At 40.9% G+C, this 17,254-nt stretch overlaps 1 protein-coding gene across 3 annotated transcripts in view; it reads left to right on the top strand.

Moving 5' to 3' along the window:
- LOC126412858 (THO complex subunit 2) overlaps window positions 1-17,254 on the top strand; it is a 317,539-nt gene that overhangs the window by 26,650 nt on the left and 273,635 nt on the right. For all 3 annotated transcript variants that reach the window (XM_050082722.1, XM_050082721.1, XM_050082720.1), the window contains exon 3: window positions 9,949-10,040. In XM_050082722.1, coding sequence (XP_049938679.1) covers window positions 9,949-10,040 — 92 coding nt within the window. The remainder of the gene's footprint in view (window positions 1-9,948; window positions 10,041-17,254) is intronic.

Here is a 17,254-nt window from a genome sequence, read left to right as displayed (position 1 = left end):
ATAACGGGAGTGCTAATTTGGATTAGGAACCCTACCTACAATTGTCAGTTACTGAAAAAAAAATCTTAAAATGTAATTATCTCTCTAAAGAACCAGAGAAACTTGGAAATATCTTATTGGTCCTCATTTCAAAAAACCTGACATCCATCTATATATGTATGCAGGCAGTTAACAAATGCAAGGACTGAATATCTCCTGGTGTAAGAGGATGCCAAGTGCTAACAGTTTACATGAGTGGATGAGTGTGTGTAGTTAATGGCATTCTATTGTCCATGGGTGCAAGAAATAGTCAGTAAAGGTGGTGGAACGAGATTTGGTCAACAACATTAGGACAGAGTAGGCAATGGGAAATGACTGCACTCAAGGTTTTGAAAGTTATCTATATAAATTCACAAAGCATGGGCGTGCTCGAAGTAAAAGTCTCCAGAGTTCCTATTGTCCTCTATTCACCTTCAAGGAGGTGGGGTATATTGTGGACATTGCTGTGAGTGATATTCAGCTTGACAGTTCTTGTAAGATAAAAATTTACAACAGGAATTTCAGAATTGCTATTTTCAATACATACATTCTATTTGTGACCAGAAAACTTGTGAATATGAGTACAGAGTGTTGCTAATTAGAAATCAACATTATGGGAATTAGTGACATAATCATTCAGTGGTCTGGACCTGGAGTCAGAAAACAAAGGAAGAACATTTATACTTTCCTGAAAGAACAGACAAGGAGCAGCTATGTGGTAGATCCACAACACTGTACATTGTTGTACTGAGTACTTTCCCTGTGCACTTATGTTTATGTAATAACACTATTGTCATTTTGGTATAGCTAAGTTAATAAACTCTTTGGTTCAAGTGATCACTCTTGTATTCATGACTCATTGGTGACAATTTCTTTATGAAGACTAGCGAGGGGGATCTTTTGCGTGAGACACTGCCGCCTCCTTGTCAGCAGCAATAGACGGAATTGCTGCAACACCATATAAGGTATGACACGCAATTCATGTTGTAGAGTAGGCATTGTACTGAAGATTGTTACCACGTCACACTATTCTTACGACTGAGAAGATATTTATTATGGCCGGCAACATCTGCTTTTGCTGTTAGAGAAACATCAAGAAGTGCCTTGTCCGAACCAAAGGATCGCTGCAGGGTGAACATTAATAAAACTGACAAACTGCAGGTATGGATTCCTGACTGGAAATGGGAGCGAAGGTCCTATGGAAGTGTGTGTGGAAATACATAGTTGCCATGGTAGATGATGCAGACAAATGACAATTCCTCTGACCATGTGACCGTGTGTTCCTTTGGGTTGCAGAAAGTGTGTGTGAAGGAGAGTACTGTAAAAAGGACTGATGACAGAAGTCCCATAATTGGGTTTGGTGCAAAAGCCATCAACAAAATCCTTCCTGTAGAGGGAAATCCACAGCCGATAATCCTTGTACTCATCGTAAGTGATAGGGATAGAAGCAGTTGTCATGCAGCATACACATAATCGTACTTTGACTTACACCATGTTGGTGGCCCACTTGCCTAGAGCTCGTACTAGAGTTCATCTCAATATCCTGTAGAATCCAGTCCTCAGAATCTAGCGTATGCACAGTCCACCACCTCCCTACATGTTTGTCTGTCAGAAGGGACATATGACAGTACGAATGCCCAAAAAGGGCTTGAAATGTTGTGTTATATGATTTGTGTCTGTGAGGATACTGGTTTGGTATAACGAAGAACGGCAGTCCCTAATTTTGGAAGGAAACCATAACTTCATCACAGTTCTGAACATTTACACATGTAGCAATCTACATCATCTTGGATTACAAGTGGTTCTGGTTTTCTACAACTAAGAAAGTCATGGATACTACAAACCTGTCATGTGATAAAAAAAGTCCTGCGTAGTTGTCTTCCCTGTAAAATTGCTTATACCATTGTTGGCCAACAGTTAGGAGGACATCTACTAGTTGATAGATTGAAACCTCACAGTTCTTTTAAAGTTGCTGGAATTGATTTTGCTAGATCCCTATACTCATAAACAGGCATCGCTTTAAACTGGAAATGCGTTCTATTAATCACTTGTGCTGTAACTAAAGTTGTCTGTTTGGAACTAACCACCAGCTCAACAATGGACCACTTCTTATTAGCCCTTCAGAGTTTATAGGCATGAGATTCCACGCAAATAGCTATAACGTACAAGCTTTAAATGCAGGTAACCAAGAGATAACAGAAATATGGACGTCTGTGTCTGCTGACAAGACATGCTTATTTCTTGTGGATGGCGGGAACAGATGGTTGGCTCAACCAAACAATGCCTCCACAAAGTGTTAGGGTGCTGCAGTACAGATGAGGAAGGCCTAGAAACAATACCCGTGAAAATAGAAGCCCCCCTTAATTCGTGACCTATTACGCAAACTGTGGACGAAGTGCATATCCTAGCTCACTTTCTTATTGGCGGGATACTTACCACCCTATCCATGGGCCTTGAGCCACCATAAACAGCATACTTGGTAGGCAATTTAAACTGCAGCAGAAGATATCCGAGGACTTTTGGAAGTGGTGGAGCAAAGAGTATTTATTGCATTAGGACTTTCCATCAAGTCAAGAACACTGGCAAATCACTGAAGGGAGGTCTGGATTTGAGATATTGTACTTCTACAAGAGGAGGCCCTTCCCCGTCACATGTGGGAGACGACAAGAGTTTGAGCACTGCGAAAAGGTTAAGAACTACCTTGTATGGTCATCCTCATTACCCCAGATGGCAGGGATGTTACAAGGCTAGTCCATCTGGTTGCCCCACTGAAAGTTGACTAGGATGTGGAGGATGTGAAAGATCAGTGACACTATACATTGTTGACGTGAATACTTCCTCTTTGCAGTTATGTTTGTGTAATATTGCTGCAGTCATGTTGATATTACTAAGTTAATAAAGACTCAAGTGGTCACTGTTGTACTTCCTTGTATTCACAACTTGCTGGTGACAAGCTATGTGTGTTTCATCAGTGATTGCAAAATAAGTTCCTGAGTTTATCGTAGTTAATAAATGGATAATGTTGCTGAGTTTAAAAACAATACATTGGATTACAAACAATATTCAGGTCTATGATCCAGCTGCCAATAAAGATGAAGAAACAGAATCATTCTGTGAACCTTAGAAGAAGCAGCAAATCGCAGCAATGATGTAATATTAGTCATGGATGATTTTAACTTGAAAAAAGGTTTTGAAACCAAAAGTATGCTTTAGGGCCACTCCCTGCCATGTGGTTGAATTCAGAGAAAGTTCCTGCATGACCATCATGGATATTGCTGAAATTTTTGTGATCATACTCACATTGCCAGTGAACATTGGTAAAGTTTTACTTTCACCAGTTCAATACATGCATAGATATAACCATTTGTTTGACACAAAAGAGCAACTGTCAACAGTGCACTCATGAGTTTTAGGCAACTTTGAGAAATAATATCTCTGGCAATATTTTCTTGAAACAAAACAAAACTAGACCATATTGTACAATGTTTTGTGGTCTCTTAAGCAAATAAAAAAAGATTTCCTGGCCGATTTGCACATGGATAATTTGAGTCAAATTTGGTTGAAAAAATAGATATCTCCAGAAGTAATTATGGAATACACCTGAAACTTCAAACCTAATAACTTATCAGGACAAGGTATTACAGTACAAAATTTCATTTTTCTACTACTTTCCAATAGTTTAAAAATTGAGGGCAAAGTTGTCAATTTTTCTAAAAACAAAAAAATGCCTATTTTTGGCTTACTTTTACAAGAAAAGTCTTCTGCAAACTCTTGTACTCCATTTTCATTAGGAAGACCATATTCTAAACCACCAAAAAATTATATTTGGTTTTCCAGTGTGAATGTTCAAGGTACTAAGAAAGAATGACAAGGTGGATATACATTGAAAATCGGCCCATATTCCACTGGTACTCAAATCTTGTTTAGTAATCTGTATGGAAGGTATAAAAAATCCTGATGACTTGGAAATGAGCTTCAGTCAGAAAGCTGCAAGTAAGTTGTCATTTTTTTTAAAGGGTATCTACAGCATTCAGCTTTGCAATTTTTTGTATAAAAAAGAAATGGAATAATTAATCTGATAAAAAGAATAGTTTTTTTCAGCTGTAATAATTTGAGGTAATCACATTTGAAAAGTCTATTTTTTTGAGTTCTGTGTTATCAAAATATCTTTCCAAACAGTCTCGTCAATGAGATAATCTGGCTGGCAATATAGTTTTGATCATGACATTCTATGGCAAATTATTGAAACTTGTAAAAAATTCAAGTAGCTTGCAGTAAACATAAGATTAGGATCCTAAAAGAGACCTCTTCTAGATTTGGCATCTAACACTTACAGAAATGTGCTATCAGCTAAAAAAAAAAAACTGTGGCTAGTGTTGTACAGCTATCGGGTTTGGCCCCAATGGCAATAGGAATGCTGGATTTCTCACTTCAAAAGGAACCAGCAGTGGTAAAACCATCAAATACTATACCAACACATTTATTCAATTTTTCTTGTGTACCATGATATTCCACATTAATGATAAACTAAGTTATGCTATATGTTAAACCAGGATGAAACTAGCACATCAATAGCATTACACAATAAAAAGACATACTAATAATTCTCTGTAACATGAATCCATTCCAAAAAAAAGTCAGGAAGGCTGCTGTGAACTTCATCAAAATTTACATTTTTGTGACAGTGGTGTAAAACCTGCAGGCTATTTATATGATGTATGCTGCAGCTGTTATGCAACAATTTTACTCCCATGGTCTTCGCTGCCTTGGTAATGCACAGTTAAATTCTGAAATTTATAACCAGAGTGATTCTGTAGTTATAGCAGAAAAACAGACTGAAATGTGTCACAATGAATCATGACAAGACACACCCATTTGCTGGCTCTTTTTGAGTTATTTGGACTTTATCTCAGTTCCTAGTCATCAAGATAGTGTCTTCCCCAGAGTGTACTAAACAATTGTAGAACATAATGAAAGATGTTAGATTTAATTTGAGTGCCAGTGGAATATGAGCCCATTTTCAATGCACCTCCACTTTGTCGTCTTTTTTAGGACTTTTTATGCTCACATTGCAAAACGAACTACAGTTTTTAGGTGGTTTAGAACATGATCTTTCTAACAATAATTGTTTAAATGAGTTTGCAGAAGACTCTTTGTAAAAGCCATCTTTGGCATTTTTTTTTTTTTTAGAAAAATTGTCAACTTTGTCCTCAATTTGTAAACCATTAGAAAGCAGAAGGAGGATGAAATATTATGTTCTAAAGTCACATGTTTTCAGATGTACACCACAATTACTTCCAGAGATGTAAAAAGCTACACTACTATCCATTAAAATTGCTACACCATGAAGATGACGTGCTACAGACGCGAAATTTAACCGCTGTTATATGCAAATGATTAGCTTTTCAGAGCATTCACACAAAGTTGGCGCCGGTGGCGACACCTACAACATGCTGACATGAGGAAAGTTTCCAACCGATTTCTCGTACACAAACAGCAGTTGACCGACGTTGACTGGTGAAACATTGTTGTGATGCCTCGTGTAAGGAGGAGAAATGCGTACCATCACGTTTCCGACTTTGATAAAGGTCGGACTGTAGCGTATCGCGATTGCGGTTTATCGTATCGCAACATTGCTGCCCGCGATGGTCGAGATCCAATGACTGTTAGCAGAATATGGAATCGGTGGGTTCAGGAGGGTAATACGGAACACTGTGCTGGATCCCAACGGCCTCGACCTCGTATCACTAGCAGTTGAGATGACAGACATCTTATCCGCATGGCTGTAACGGATTGTGCAGCCACGTCTCGATCCCTGAGTCAACAGATTGGGACGTTTGCAAGACAACATCCATCTGCACGAACACTTCGACGACGTTTGCAGCAGCATGGACTATCAGCACGGAGACCATGGCTGCGGTTACCCTTGATGCTGCATCACAGACAGGAGCGCCTGCGATGGTGTACTCAACGGTGAACCTGGGTGCACGAATGGCAAGACATCATTTTTTCGGATGAATCCAGATTCTGTTTACAGCATCATAACGGTCGCATCCGTGTTTGGCGACATCGCGGTGAATGCACAATGGCTGTGTGTATTCGTCATCGCCATACTGGCGTATCACCCAGCGTGATGGTATGGGGTGCCATTGGTTACACGTCTCGGTCACCTCTTGTTCGCATTGACGGCACTTTGAACAGTGGACGTTACATTTCAGATGTGTTACGACCCGTGGCTCTACCCTTCATTCAGTTCCTGCGAGACCCTACATTTCAGCAGGATAATGCACGATCGCATGTTGCAGGTCTTGTACCGGCCTTTCTGGCTACAGAAAATGTTCCACTGTTGCCTTGGTCAGCACATTCTCCAGATCTCTGACCAATTGAAAAGTCTGGTCAATGGTGGCCAAGCATCTGGCGTGTCACAATACGCCAGTCACTACTCTAGATGAACTGTGGTATTGTGTTGAAGCTGCATGGGCATCTGTACCTGTACACACCATCCAAGCTCTGTTTGACTCAATGCCGAGGTGTATCAAGGCCGTCAATACAGCCAGAGGTGGTTGTTCTGGGTACTGATTTCTCAAGATATATGCACCCAAATTGCATGAAAATGTAATCACATGTCAGTTGTAGTTTAATATATTTGACCAATGAATACCCGTTTATCATCTGCATTTCTTCTTGGTGTAGCAATTTTAATGGCCAGTAGTGTAAATTTCATATTTTTTAGAGTGTGTCTTTTTTGGCCAACTTGGCTTGAAAGTATCAAAATGCAAATCACTCATGAAGTCATTTTTTTATTATTTCATTTAAGAGAGCACTAAAAATTGTTCAAGATATCCTAGTTTTGTTTCTTTTGAGAAAATATTACCAAGAAGATTATGTCTTAAAGTTTCCGAAAACTGACAGGTACACTGTAGTCGCTGCACTATGGGGGTAAAACAAATTACTGTTTCTCCAGAAACATTTAATTAATGATTGTGAAACTTTACCAGTCTTCATTGGGGACATGTGTGATTTTTCGTACAAAATTTCATCAAAATCTGTGATTGTCTTCCAGGAATCTCTAAACCACTTGGCATGAAATGACCCAGTAGGCAGTTCACAGTTTTGGCGATAAAAACGTGAGAGGAGACTGGCTGGCACAGTTTTGAGTGGAGCAAATTGATTTGTTTACATTTTACTCACTCTCCCTCATAGGACATCACTTAAGTATTGCAAGGAACCAAACTGATTTGATTGTGATTACACAACATGTGAAGAAATGTGTGGTGTGTGTTAAAATGTACACTGGTACATTGTTAACAGACTTTGTAATCCGTTACTATTGGGTTTTAAAATGCTTCACTTTGGAAAAAGCTACTAGGAGTGGTCAACCATCTACACACAACAATGATAAAAAATATCATTCTGGCCAGGAGAATTAGAGCTCACCTGGATCTTTAACATTGATTGTATTATTCAAATCTTGGAAATTAATCTTGGATGCAGCAACAACAGTAACAACAAAATGTAGAACCAGGTAACTGATGAAATTTTGTAACTTATGAATCAAAGAAGAAATATAAAATAAAAGATTACAGTTAATACAAAAATTGCACAAAGACATGGAACGAAAACATAAGAAGCCCAAGGAACACAAACATAACAGAAATTCAAAGAAATTGCAGTCTTTAAAGAGAATCATTTTTATATACTTTTTTCCAACCTGTATAGAAAGGTTAAAGAGCACTGTGGGCTTCATGAGAAACAAGGTAGTAAAATCTGTGAAATTGTAATTGACCTCATCTTGGATTGTAGTGGATAAGGTGGAAAGAACAAATTGAAATCCTCATTTAGGATAATAGATATGTTCCTCCTCCACCTAATGAGATAATAAATGAAACTAGCCCTGAAATAACAAAAAATGGTGTTGTATACTTCAAAAGAATGCTAAACCCATAGGTCCACAGGGAAGAAGGAAGGGAGGAAGGTTAACGTCCTACTGACATCAATGTTGTTAAATATGGAGCACAAGCTTGTAACGATTGAAGGATGGTTACAGATATCAGCCGTTCCTTTCAAAGAAACCGTTGTGAAATTTGCCTGGAGCAATTTAGGGAAATCGAAGAAAACATAAACATGGATGGTCAGATGTGGATTTGAACCATCATCCTCCTGAATGCAAGTCCAGTATGTTAATGACTGCCCAAACTGTAACATCCTCTCTCCTCTCATGTTTCTTTCACCAAAATCATAACTCTCTACAAAATACTTTCAGCTTTGTAATTCAATTTAATCTAGTAATTCAATTAAATCTACCCTCTACCAGTGATAACTGACTAGTTGAATTCTTTGTTCATACCAGTGTCAAAGAAGCTGTATCTCGCCTCAGTGTGGTGACTGATGTCTCCAATACTTGAAATTTTTCTACTAATTATACACATTAAAACATCAGTTCAGTTCCTGAAATTGTGTTGCCACATACGAGGCAGTTTCTTGTGTGTAGTGGTGCAAGGATAGGAATGTGTATGTCTGTACTTGCTTTATGGATTATAAAAAGGCCTTTGACTGTGTGAAGCATGGAAAACTAATAAATATTCTTCGACATATTGATATTGAATGAAATGATCTGCATATAATCTCTATTTTATAGTAGAATTGGATAGCAGATTTTAAAACTGATAGAGGGACTTCCTTAATGACCTCGACCATGAAAGGTGTTCGAAAGGTGGTCATCAAGGATGTTTATCTCCTTCATCTAACATTTAGTACAAGGCAGTTTTCAAGGAACTGTTGACAGAAGATGCTAGGAGGAAATACACTAAATGGGGAGGTTCTTAATAGTGTCGGATATCCAGATGAGACCACATTCATAGCAGGATAGTTACTGCTCTTCAATGCATGATAAATTACCTATTTAAGCTCAGTGAAGAGTTTGGCTCATTTATTAACCCTTCCAAGACCAAAATCGTTGTATTGTCTACCAGAGAAATCCAAATGAATCCCACAATAAAAGGAAATTCTGTTGAATGAGTGTCTTCCTTCAAATACCAAGCACTAGTTTTGACCATCAATGCAACTCGATGCAACTCCAAGTGAAAGATAAAATCCACAACTGCACACTACAGGACACAAGTCAACATGAGAAAATTGTTCATGAGGTCAGCTGCAGTCAGTAGAGAACCAGAATGATTTGGTAGTATACATGCTCTTTCTGATTTTATTGTTGTGATATTTAGATGTGGGACTCAAGCAGATCAATTGAAGCCTTTGAAACATATTTATATTGCTGTCTCTTGTGTATACCCTGGATACTGAAAATATTGAATGTCAATTTCTTTCATCAAATGAAAAGACAAATAGAATTGCTACAGATTATGGAACAAACACACACACAATACTCGGGACATCTTATGAGGGAGGCATGAGAGATATAATGTAGTACAACTTATTATTGAAGGAAAGATTTATGATTGAAGGTTCATTAGATGATGGAGAAACTCGGGCTGAAAGATATTGGATGGCACATTTGTACATCAGAAGCATTTTATGCTGCACTGTCTTGTCAGTTGTGTGGATTGCCAACTTTCGGTAAGAGATTACATTTTAAGAGAAATAATTCCCCTTTCATATTTATAGTTTGAAGTTATTAAAGATGGTATCCTTCCAATCAACAGAGTAATTTTATGTTAGTGCCTGGCACTTTAACATGTAATCACTTGATGTGAAGAGCGTAATAATACTATTTGTAATTACAGTGGAAATTCATGGTCCTCATTTTTCCACGTAGTGCCCTACTGAGAATATGTGCAGTGATATTGATATAAAAATCATCTCTGTGGTATTTTCAATTAAATATAAAATTTTCTGAAAGATAATTATTAATTGTGCCTCTAGTGGACAAATTAATGACTCTGATAAATATTTTATCCTTTCTTATTTCAGCCTTGACAAGATCAGTGTATGAATTAATATGGCATGGCATCAAAGGACCCCTAAGAAGGGATGCCACTGTAGCTGCTTTAGGGGAAATATTGGTGAGTTTTCTGAGCTTTTAACAACTTTAAATTAATTTAGCATGTTTAACATTAAGTATTTTGTGGAGTAATACCAACACATTCTTCAGTTTTTTATTTGAAATGTAATAATAGTTATTGTAGGAATTATAATAATTAAAAATACCAGAAAGTCCTGGGTAGTTTACAGTCAGAAAAGTACAAGATAACCCTTTGTAAACAGTCCACTACACCACAGTTTGAGAGCACCCGGACACACACACACAAAAGTGCGCGCATGGGGCTTCATTGCTCTGACATTGTGACCCATTTGAGTAAGGTAAGGGGTTTGTGTCTGGTGGAATCGGTGAAAGAGAGGATTCAAAGAAATATGGGAAGGAAGGGTTGAAGTAAGAAGGAGATGACTGCGGTATAGGCCTAGAGGCAGCAAGGGAATGGCATTCACGTGGTGTTTGCTAGGTTTCTTTGGTAAGAAAAGGGCATGTTGTTTAATATGCACATAAATAGAAGGCAAGGATTTGGTGGAGGGGGGATGGAACATAGATAGAGGGAGATTGTGAAGAGAGAAGTGTGGATGTAGATTAATTTGGTAGAGGGATCATATGCAAGTGATTTTTGTGGTAAAATGTTAGGGGAGGTGGGTTAAGTACAGAGGCTACAAGAGATTCAACTCAAGGACCTTGTGTGATTGATGAATGTCATGTAAGGATAAGTCCTGTCTACATCTTTCAGATAATATTATATTGACAGGATGGTATCCAGCTTGTGCTCAGCCGTATGATCTGTCGCTGAGTGGCAACTTTGCTCTCGGCCACATTTGTCGATGGCCGTTTAATATGGTCGATGACAGATAGGTGGCCGTACCCGAATTAACGGCTGTGCAGAAGTTTCAGATCTAGCATAGCTGCAACTTAAGTCTATGAGGGGGTACCCAAAAATGATCGGAACTATTTTTTAAAAGCTATATATTTTCAAATTGTTTACAAAACAACCTTATCCCCTTCAAAATACTCTCCAATACAACTAATATATTTGTCCCACTGGTGTTTCCACTATTTGAAACATTATTTGTAGTCATCTTTAGAAATGGCTGACAGCTCCTCCCTCACTTTTTTTCTTGACTCTCATTGTCTAGTTGGTGCCCTTTCATGCCCCTTTACATGTGCACAAATAAGAAAAAGTAGCAAGGAACTAGGTCAGGTTAGCAAGGTGCGTGAGGCATCGGAACCATGCCATTTTTAGCCAAAACTGTGTAATGGAGATGACTTTTTGTGCAGGTGTGTTGTTGTGGTAGAAGAACCACAAATTGGGTCTTTTTTGATGAACAGTTGTGCAATCTTCTTAAAATTTCAAAAATAAAAGGTTTGATTGACAGTCTGACAAGGGGGAGAAAATTCTGAATGAATACACCCTTGGCATCAAAAAAAGCAAATCAGCATTGTTCTGATGTTTGATATGACTTGACAACAATTTTTTGGGTGGGATGATGATGACGTCTTCCATTGGCTTGACTGTTGCTTTGTTTCTTGGTCGTAAGCATAACACCATGACTCATCACCAGTAATGACCTTTGAGAGAAAATCTGGATCAGTTTCAAGCTGTTGTTTCCAAGCACGACGGGTGTCAACTCAAAATTCCTTTTGATTGTCAATCAGAACCCGAGGAACAAACTTGGCAGCAACCCTGTTCACTCCCAAATCTTCCCTTAAAATTCGCTGAACTGAGCTGGAAGATAACCCACTAATTTCTGACAGTTGATCAATTGTCTGTCGATGGTCTGCCAGCACAAGCTCTTGAGTTTTTTCAATATTTTCATCAATTCGGGCAGTTGATGGAACAAGGTTTGTCATCAGTCGACATGTCACTAGTTTTTTTAAATAAAGCAAACAACTTGTACTCTTGAGTTTTTCCCATAGTGTCATCTTGGTAAGCTGTTTTCGACATTAAAATAGTTTCAACAGCATTTTTACTGAGTAGAAAACAAAATTTCACAGCTGCATGTGAACACCTAAACTTAAACTTACTGTTATATATATAGAAACAAAGATGATGTGACTTACCAAATGAAAGCGCTGGCACGTCGATAGACACACAATCAAACACAAACACAAACATACACACAAAATTCGAGCTTTCGCAGCAAACTGTTGCCTCATCAGGAAAGAGGGAAGGAGAGGGAAAGACGAATGGAAGTGGGTTTTTAGGGAGAGGGTAAGGAGTCATTCCAATCCCGGGAGCGGAAAGACTTACCTTAGGGGGGGAAAAAAGGACGGGTATACATTCGCACACACACACACATATCCATCCACACATATACAGACATATTTAAATATTTAAACATATTTAAATATGTCTGCTTGTGTCTGTATATGTGTGGATGGATATGTGTGTGTGTGTGCGAGTGTATACCCGTCCTTTTTTCCCCCTAAGGTAAGTCTTTCCGCTCCCGGGATTGGAATGACTCCTTACCCTCTCCCTTAAAACCCACTTCCTTTCGTCTTTCCCTCTCCTTCCCTCTTTCCTGATGAGGCAACAGTTTGTTGCGAAAGCTTGAATTTTGTGTGTATGTTTGTGTTTGTTTGTGTGTCTATCAACGTGCCAGCGCTTTCGTTTGGTAAGTCACATCATCTTTGTTTCTAGATATATTTTTCCCATGTGGAATGTTTCCCATATATATATATATATATATATATATATATATATATATATATATATATATATATATATATATATATATAGAGAGAGAGAGAGAGAGAGAGAGAGAGAGAGACAGAGAGAGAGAAACATTCCACGCGGGAAAAATATATTTAAAAACAAAGATGATGTGACTTACCATACGAAAGCGCTGGCAGGTCGATAGAAACACAAACAGACACATACATACACACAAAATTCAAGCTTTCGCAACAAACTGTTGCCTCATCAAGAAAGAGGGAAGGAGAGGGAAAGACGAAAGGAAGTGGGTTTTAAGGGAGAGGGTAAGGAGTCATTCCAATCTCGGGAGCGGAAAGATTTACCTTAGGGGGAAAAAAGGAAGGATATACACTCGCACACACACACACACACACACACACATATCCATCCACACATATACAGACACAAGCAGACATATTTAAAGACAAAGAGTTTGGGCAGAGATGTCAGTCGAGGCAGAAGTGCAGAGGCAAAGATGATGTTGAATGACAGGTGAGGTGTGAGTGGCGGCCACTTGAAATTAGCGGAGATTGAGGCCTGGTGGGTAACGGGAAGAGAGGATATATTGAAGAGCAAGTTCCCATATCCGGAGTTCGGATAGGTTGGTGTTGGTGGGAAGTATCCAGATAACCCGGACGGTGTAACACTGTGCCAAGATGTGCTGGCCGTGCACTAAGGCATGTTTAGCCACAGGGTGATCCTCATTACCAACAAACACTGTCTGCCTGTGTCCATTCATGCGAATGGACAGTTTGTTGCTGGTCATTCCCACATAGAATGCATCACAGTGTAGGCAGGTCAGTTGGTAAATCACGTGGGTGCTTTCACATGTGGCTCTGCCTTTGATCGTGTACACCTTCCGGGTTACAGGACTGGAGTAGGTGGTGGTAGGAGGGTGCATGGGACAGGTTTTACACCGGGGGCGGTTACAAGGATAGGAGCCAGAGGGTAGGGAAGGTGGCTTGGGGATTTCATAGGGATGAACTAACAGGTTACGAAGGTTGGGTGGACGGCGGAAAGACACTCTTGGTGGAGTGGGGAGGATTTCGTGAAGGATGGATCTCATTTCAGGGCAGGATTTGAGGAAGTCGTAACCCTGCTGGAGAGCCACATTCAGAGTCTGGCCCAGTCCCGGAAAGTATCCTGTCATAAGTGGGGCACTTTTGTGGTTCTTCCGTGGGGGATTCTGGGTTTGAGGGGATGAGGAAGTGGCTCTGGTTATTTGCTTCTGTACCAGGTCGGAAGGGTAGTTGCGGGATGCGAAAGCTGTTGTCAGGTTGTTGGTGTAATGGTTCAGGGATTCTGGACTGGAGCAGATTCGTTTGCCACGAAGACCTAGGCTGTAGGGAAGGGACCGTTTGATGTGGAATGGGTGGCAGCTGTCATAATGGAGGTACTGTTGCTTGTTGGTGGGTTTGATGTGGACGGACGTGTGAAGCTAGCCATTGGACAGGTGGAGGTCAACGTCAAGGAAAGTGGCATGGGATTTGGAGTAGGACCAGGTGAATCTGATGGAACATATTTAAATATGTCTGCTCGTGTCTGTATATGTGTGGATGGATATGTGTTTGTGTGCGAGTGTATACCCGTCCTTTTTCCTCCCTAAGGTAAGTCTTTCCGCTCCTGGGATTGGAATGACTCCTTACCCTCTCCCTTAAAACCCACATCCTTTCGTCTTTTCCCTCCTTCCCTTTTTCCTGGTGAGGCAACAGTTTGTTGCGAAAGCTTGAATTTTGTGTGTATGTTTGTGTTTGTTTGTGTGTCTGTCGGCCTGCCAGCACTTTCATTTGGTAAGTCACATCATCTTTGTTTTTTTATATATATATATATATATATATATATATATATATATATATATATATATAATGGAAGGAAACATTCCACGTGGGAAAAATTATATATAAAAACAAAAATGAGGTGACTTACCGAACAAAAGCGCTGGCAGGTCGATAGACACACAAACAAACACAAACATACACACAAAATTCAAGCTTTCGCAACAAACTGTTGCCTCATCAGGAAAGGGGGAAGGAGAGTGGAAGACGAAAGGAAGTGGGTTTTAAGGGAGAGGGTAAGGAGTCATTCCAATCCCGGGAGCGGAAAGACTTACCTTAGGGGAAAAAAGGACAGGTATACACACGCACATATCCATCCACACATACAGACACAAGCAGACATATTTAAAGACAAAGAGTTTGGGCAGAGATGTCAGTCGAGGCAGAAGTGTAGAGGCAAAGAAGTTGTTGAAAGACAGGTGAGGTATGAGTGGCGGCAACTTGAAATTAGCGGAGATTGAGGCCTGGCGGATGACGAGAAGAGAGGATATACTGAAGGGCAAGTTCCCATCTCCGGAGTTCGGATAGGTTGGTGTTGGTGGGAAGTATCCAGATAACCCGGACGGTGTAACACTGTGCCAAGATGTGCTGGCTGTGCACCAAGGCATGTTTAGCCACAGGGTGATCCTCATTACCAACAAACACTGTCTGCCTGTGTCCATTCATGCGAATGGACAGTTTGTTGCTGGTCATTCCCACATAGAATGCATCACAGTGTAGGCAGGTCAGTTGGTAAATCACGTGGGTGCTTTGACACGTGGCTCTGCCTCTGATCGTGTACACCTTCCGGTTTACAGGACTGGAGTAGGTGGTGGTGGGAGGGTGCATGGGACAGGTTTTGCATCGGGGGCGGTTACAAGGATAGGAGCCAGAGGGTAGGGAAGGTGGTTTGGGGATTTCATAGGGATGAACTAACAGGTTACGAAGGTTAGGTGGACGGCGGAAAGACACTCTTGGCGGAGTGGGGAGGATTTCATGAAGGATGGATCTCATTTCAGGGCAGGATTTGAGGAAGTCGTATCCCTGCTGGAGAGCCACATTCAAAGTCTGGTCCAGCCCCGGAAGGTATCCTGTCACAAGTGGGGCACTCCTCTCATTGCACACAAACCCAGTCTCTCCCATCTACTCAATCTCCCACTTCCAGCTCCACTCCCTCCAAAACCTCAAAATTCCGATCAACACAATCTGGAACCACAACACCCTAATTCAGTAGTTAACCTTTCCTCCAAACCTCTCTCCCAATCCGAAACCTCTGTCCTATCCAAAGGCCTCACCTTCAGCCCCACTCCCAGATTCAACCAAACAGCCCTCGTCAAAGATTTACTGTCCTACACTCGTACTCTCTGCTGGAAGTATTACTTTGCCACGAAGAAAAATGATCCTAATCCTACTCCTAATGATCCGACTCCTCAAGACACCATCCAAATTGAACCCTGCCTGGAACAGTTCCGTCCTCCGTCACAGCGGGACCCACCTCCTCTTCCTCAAAATCACCCTCTCCAAACCTTCCAGGAATTTCTGACTTCCAGCCTTGCATCTCAATCCTTCTTAAAAAACCTTAATCCTACACCCAACATCACCACTGCTGAAGCCCAGGCTATCTGTGATCTGAAGGCTGACCGATCCATCGTCATTCTTCCGGCGGACAAGGGTTCCACGACCGTGGTACTTGATCGTCGGGAGTATGTGGCTGAGGGACTGCGTCAGCTTTCAGATAACACCACATACAAAGTTTGCCAAGGTAACCCCATTCCTGATGTCCAGGCGGAGCTTCAAGGAATCCTCAGAAACTTAGGCCCCCTGCAAAACCTTTCACCTGACTCCATCAACCTCCTGACCCCACCGACACCCCGCACCCCTACCTTCTTCCTAAAATCCACAAACCCAATCATCCCGGCCGCCCCATTGTAGCTGGTTACCAAGCCCCCACAGAGCGTATCTCTGCCTACGTAGATCAGCACCTTCAACCCATTACATGCAGTCTCCCATCCTTCATCAAGGACACCAACCACTTCCTTGAACGCCTGGAATCCTTACCCAATCTGTTACCCCCGGAAACCATCCTTGTAACCATTGATGCCACGTCCTTATACACAAATATTCCGCACGTCCAGGGCCTCGCTGCGATGGAGCATTTCCTTTCACGCCGATCACCTGCCACCCTACCTAAAACCTCTTTCCTCATCACCTTAGCCAGCTTCATCCTGACCCACAACTTCTTCACTTTTGAGGGCCATACATACCAACAATTAAAGGGAACAGCCATGGGCACCAGGATGGCCCCCTCGTACGCCAACCTATTCATGGGTCGCTTAGAGGAAGCCTTCTTGGTTACCCAAGTCTGCCAACCCAAAGTTTGGTACAGATTTATTGATGACATTTTCATGATCTGGACTCACAGTGAAGAAGAACTCCAGAATTTCCTCTCCAACCTCAACTCCTTTGGTTCCATCAGTTCCACCTGGTCCTACTCCAAATCCCATGCCACTTTCCTTGACGTTGACCTCCACCTGTCCAATGGCCAACTTCACACGTCCGTCCACATCAAACCCACCAACAAGCAACAGTACCTCCATTATGACAGCTGCCACCCATTCCACATCAAACGGTCCCTTCCCTACAGCCTAGGTCTTCGTGGCAAACGAATCTGCTCCAGTCCGGAATCCCTGAATCATTACACCAACAACCTGAAAACAGCTTTCGCAT

This window comes from Schistocerca serialis, chromosome 7 (assembly GCF_023864345.2).
Source record: "Schistocerca serialis cubense isolate TAMUIC-IGC-003099 chromosome 7, iqSchSeri2.2, whole genome shotgun sequence".
Classification (NCBI taxonomy): Eukaryota; Metazoa; Arthropoda; class Insecta; order Orthoptera; family Acrididae; genus Schistocerca; species Schistocerca serialis.
The sequence above is the reverse complement of the archived record's forward strand: the minus strand, read 5'-3'. Positions and strand labels throughout refer to the sequence as shown.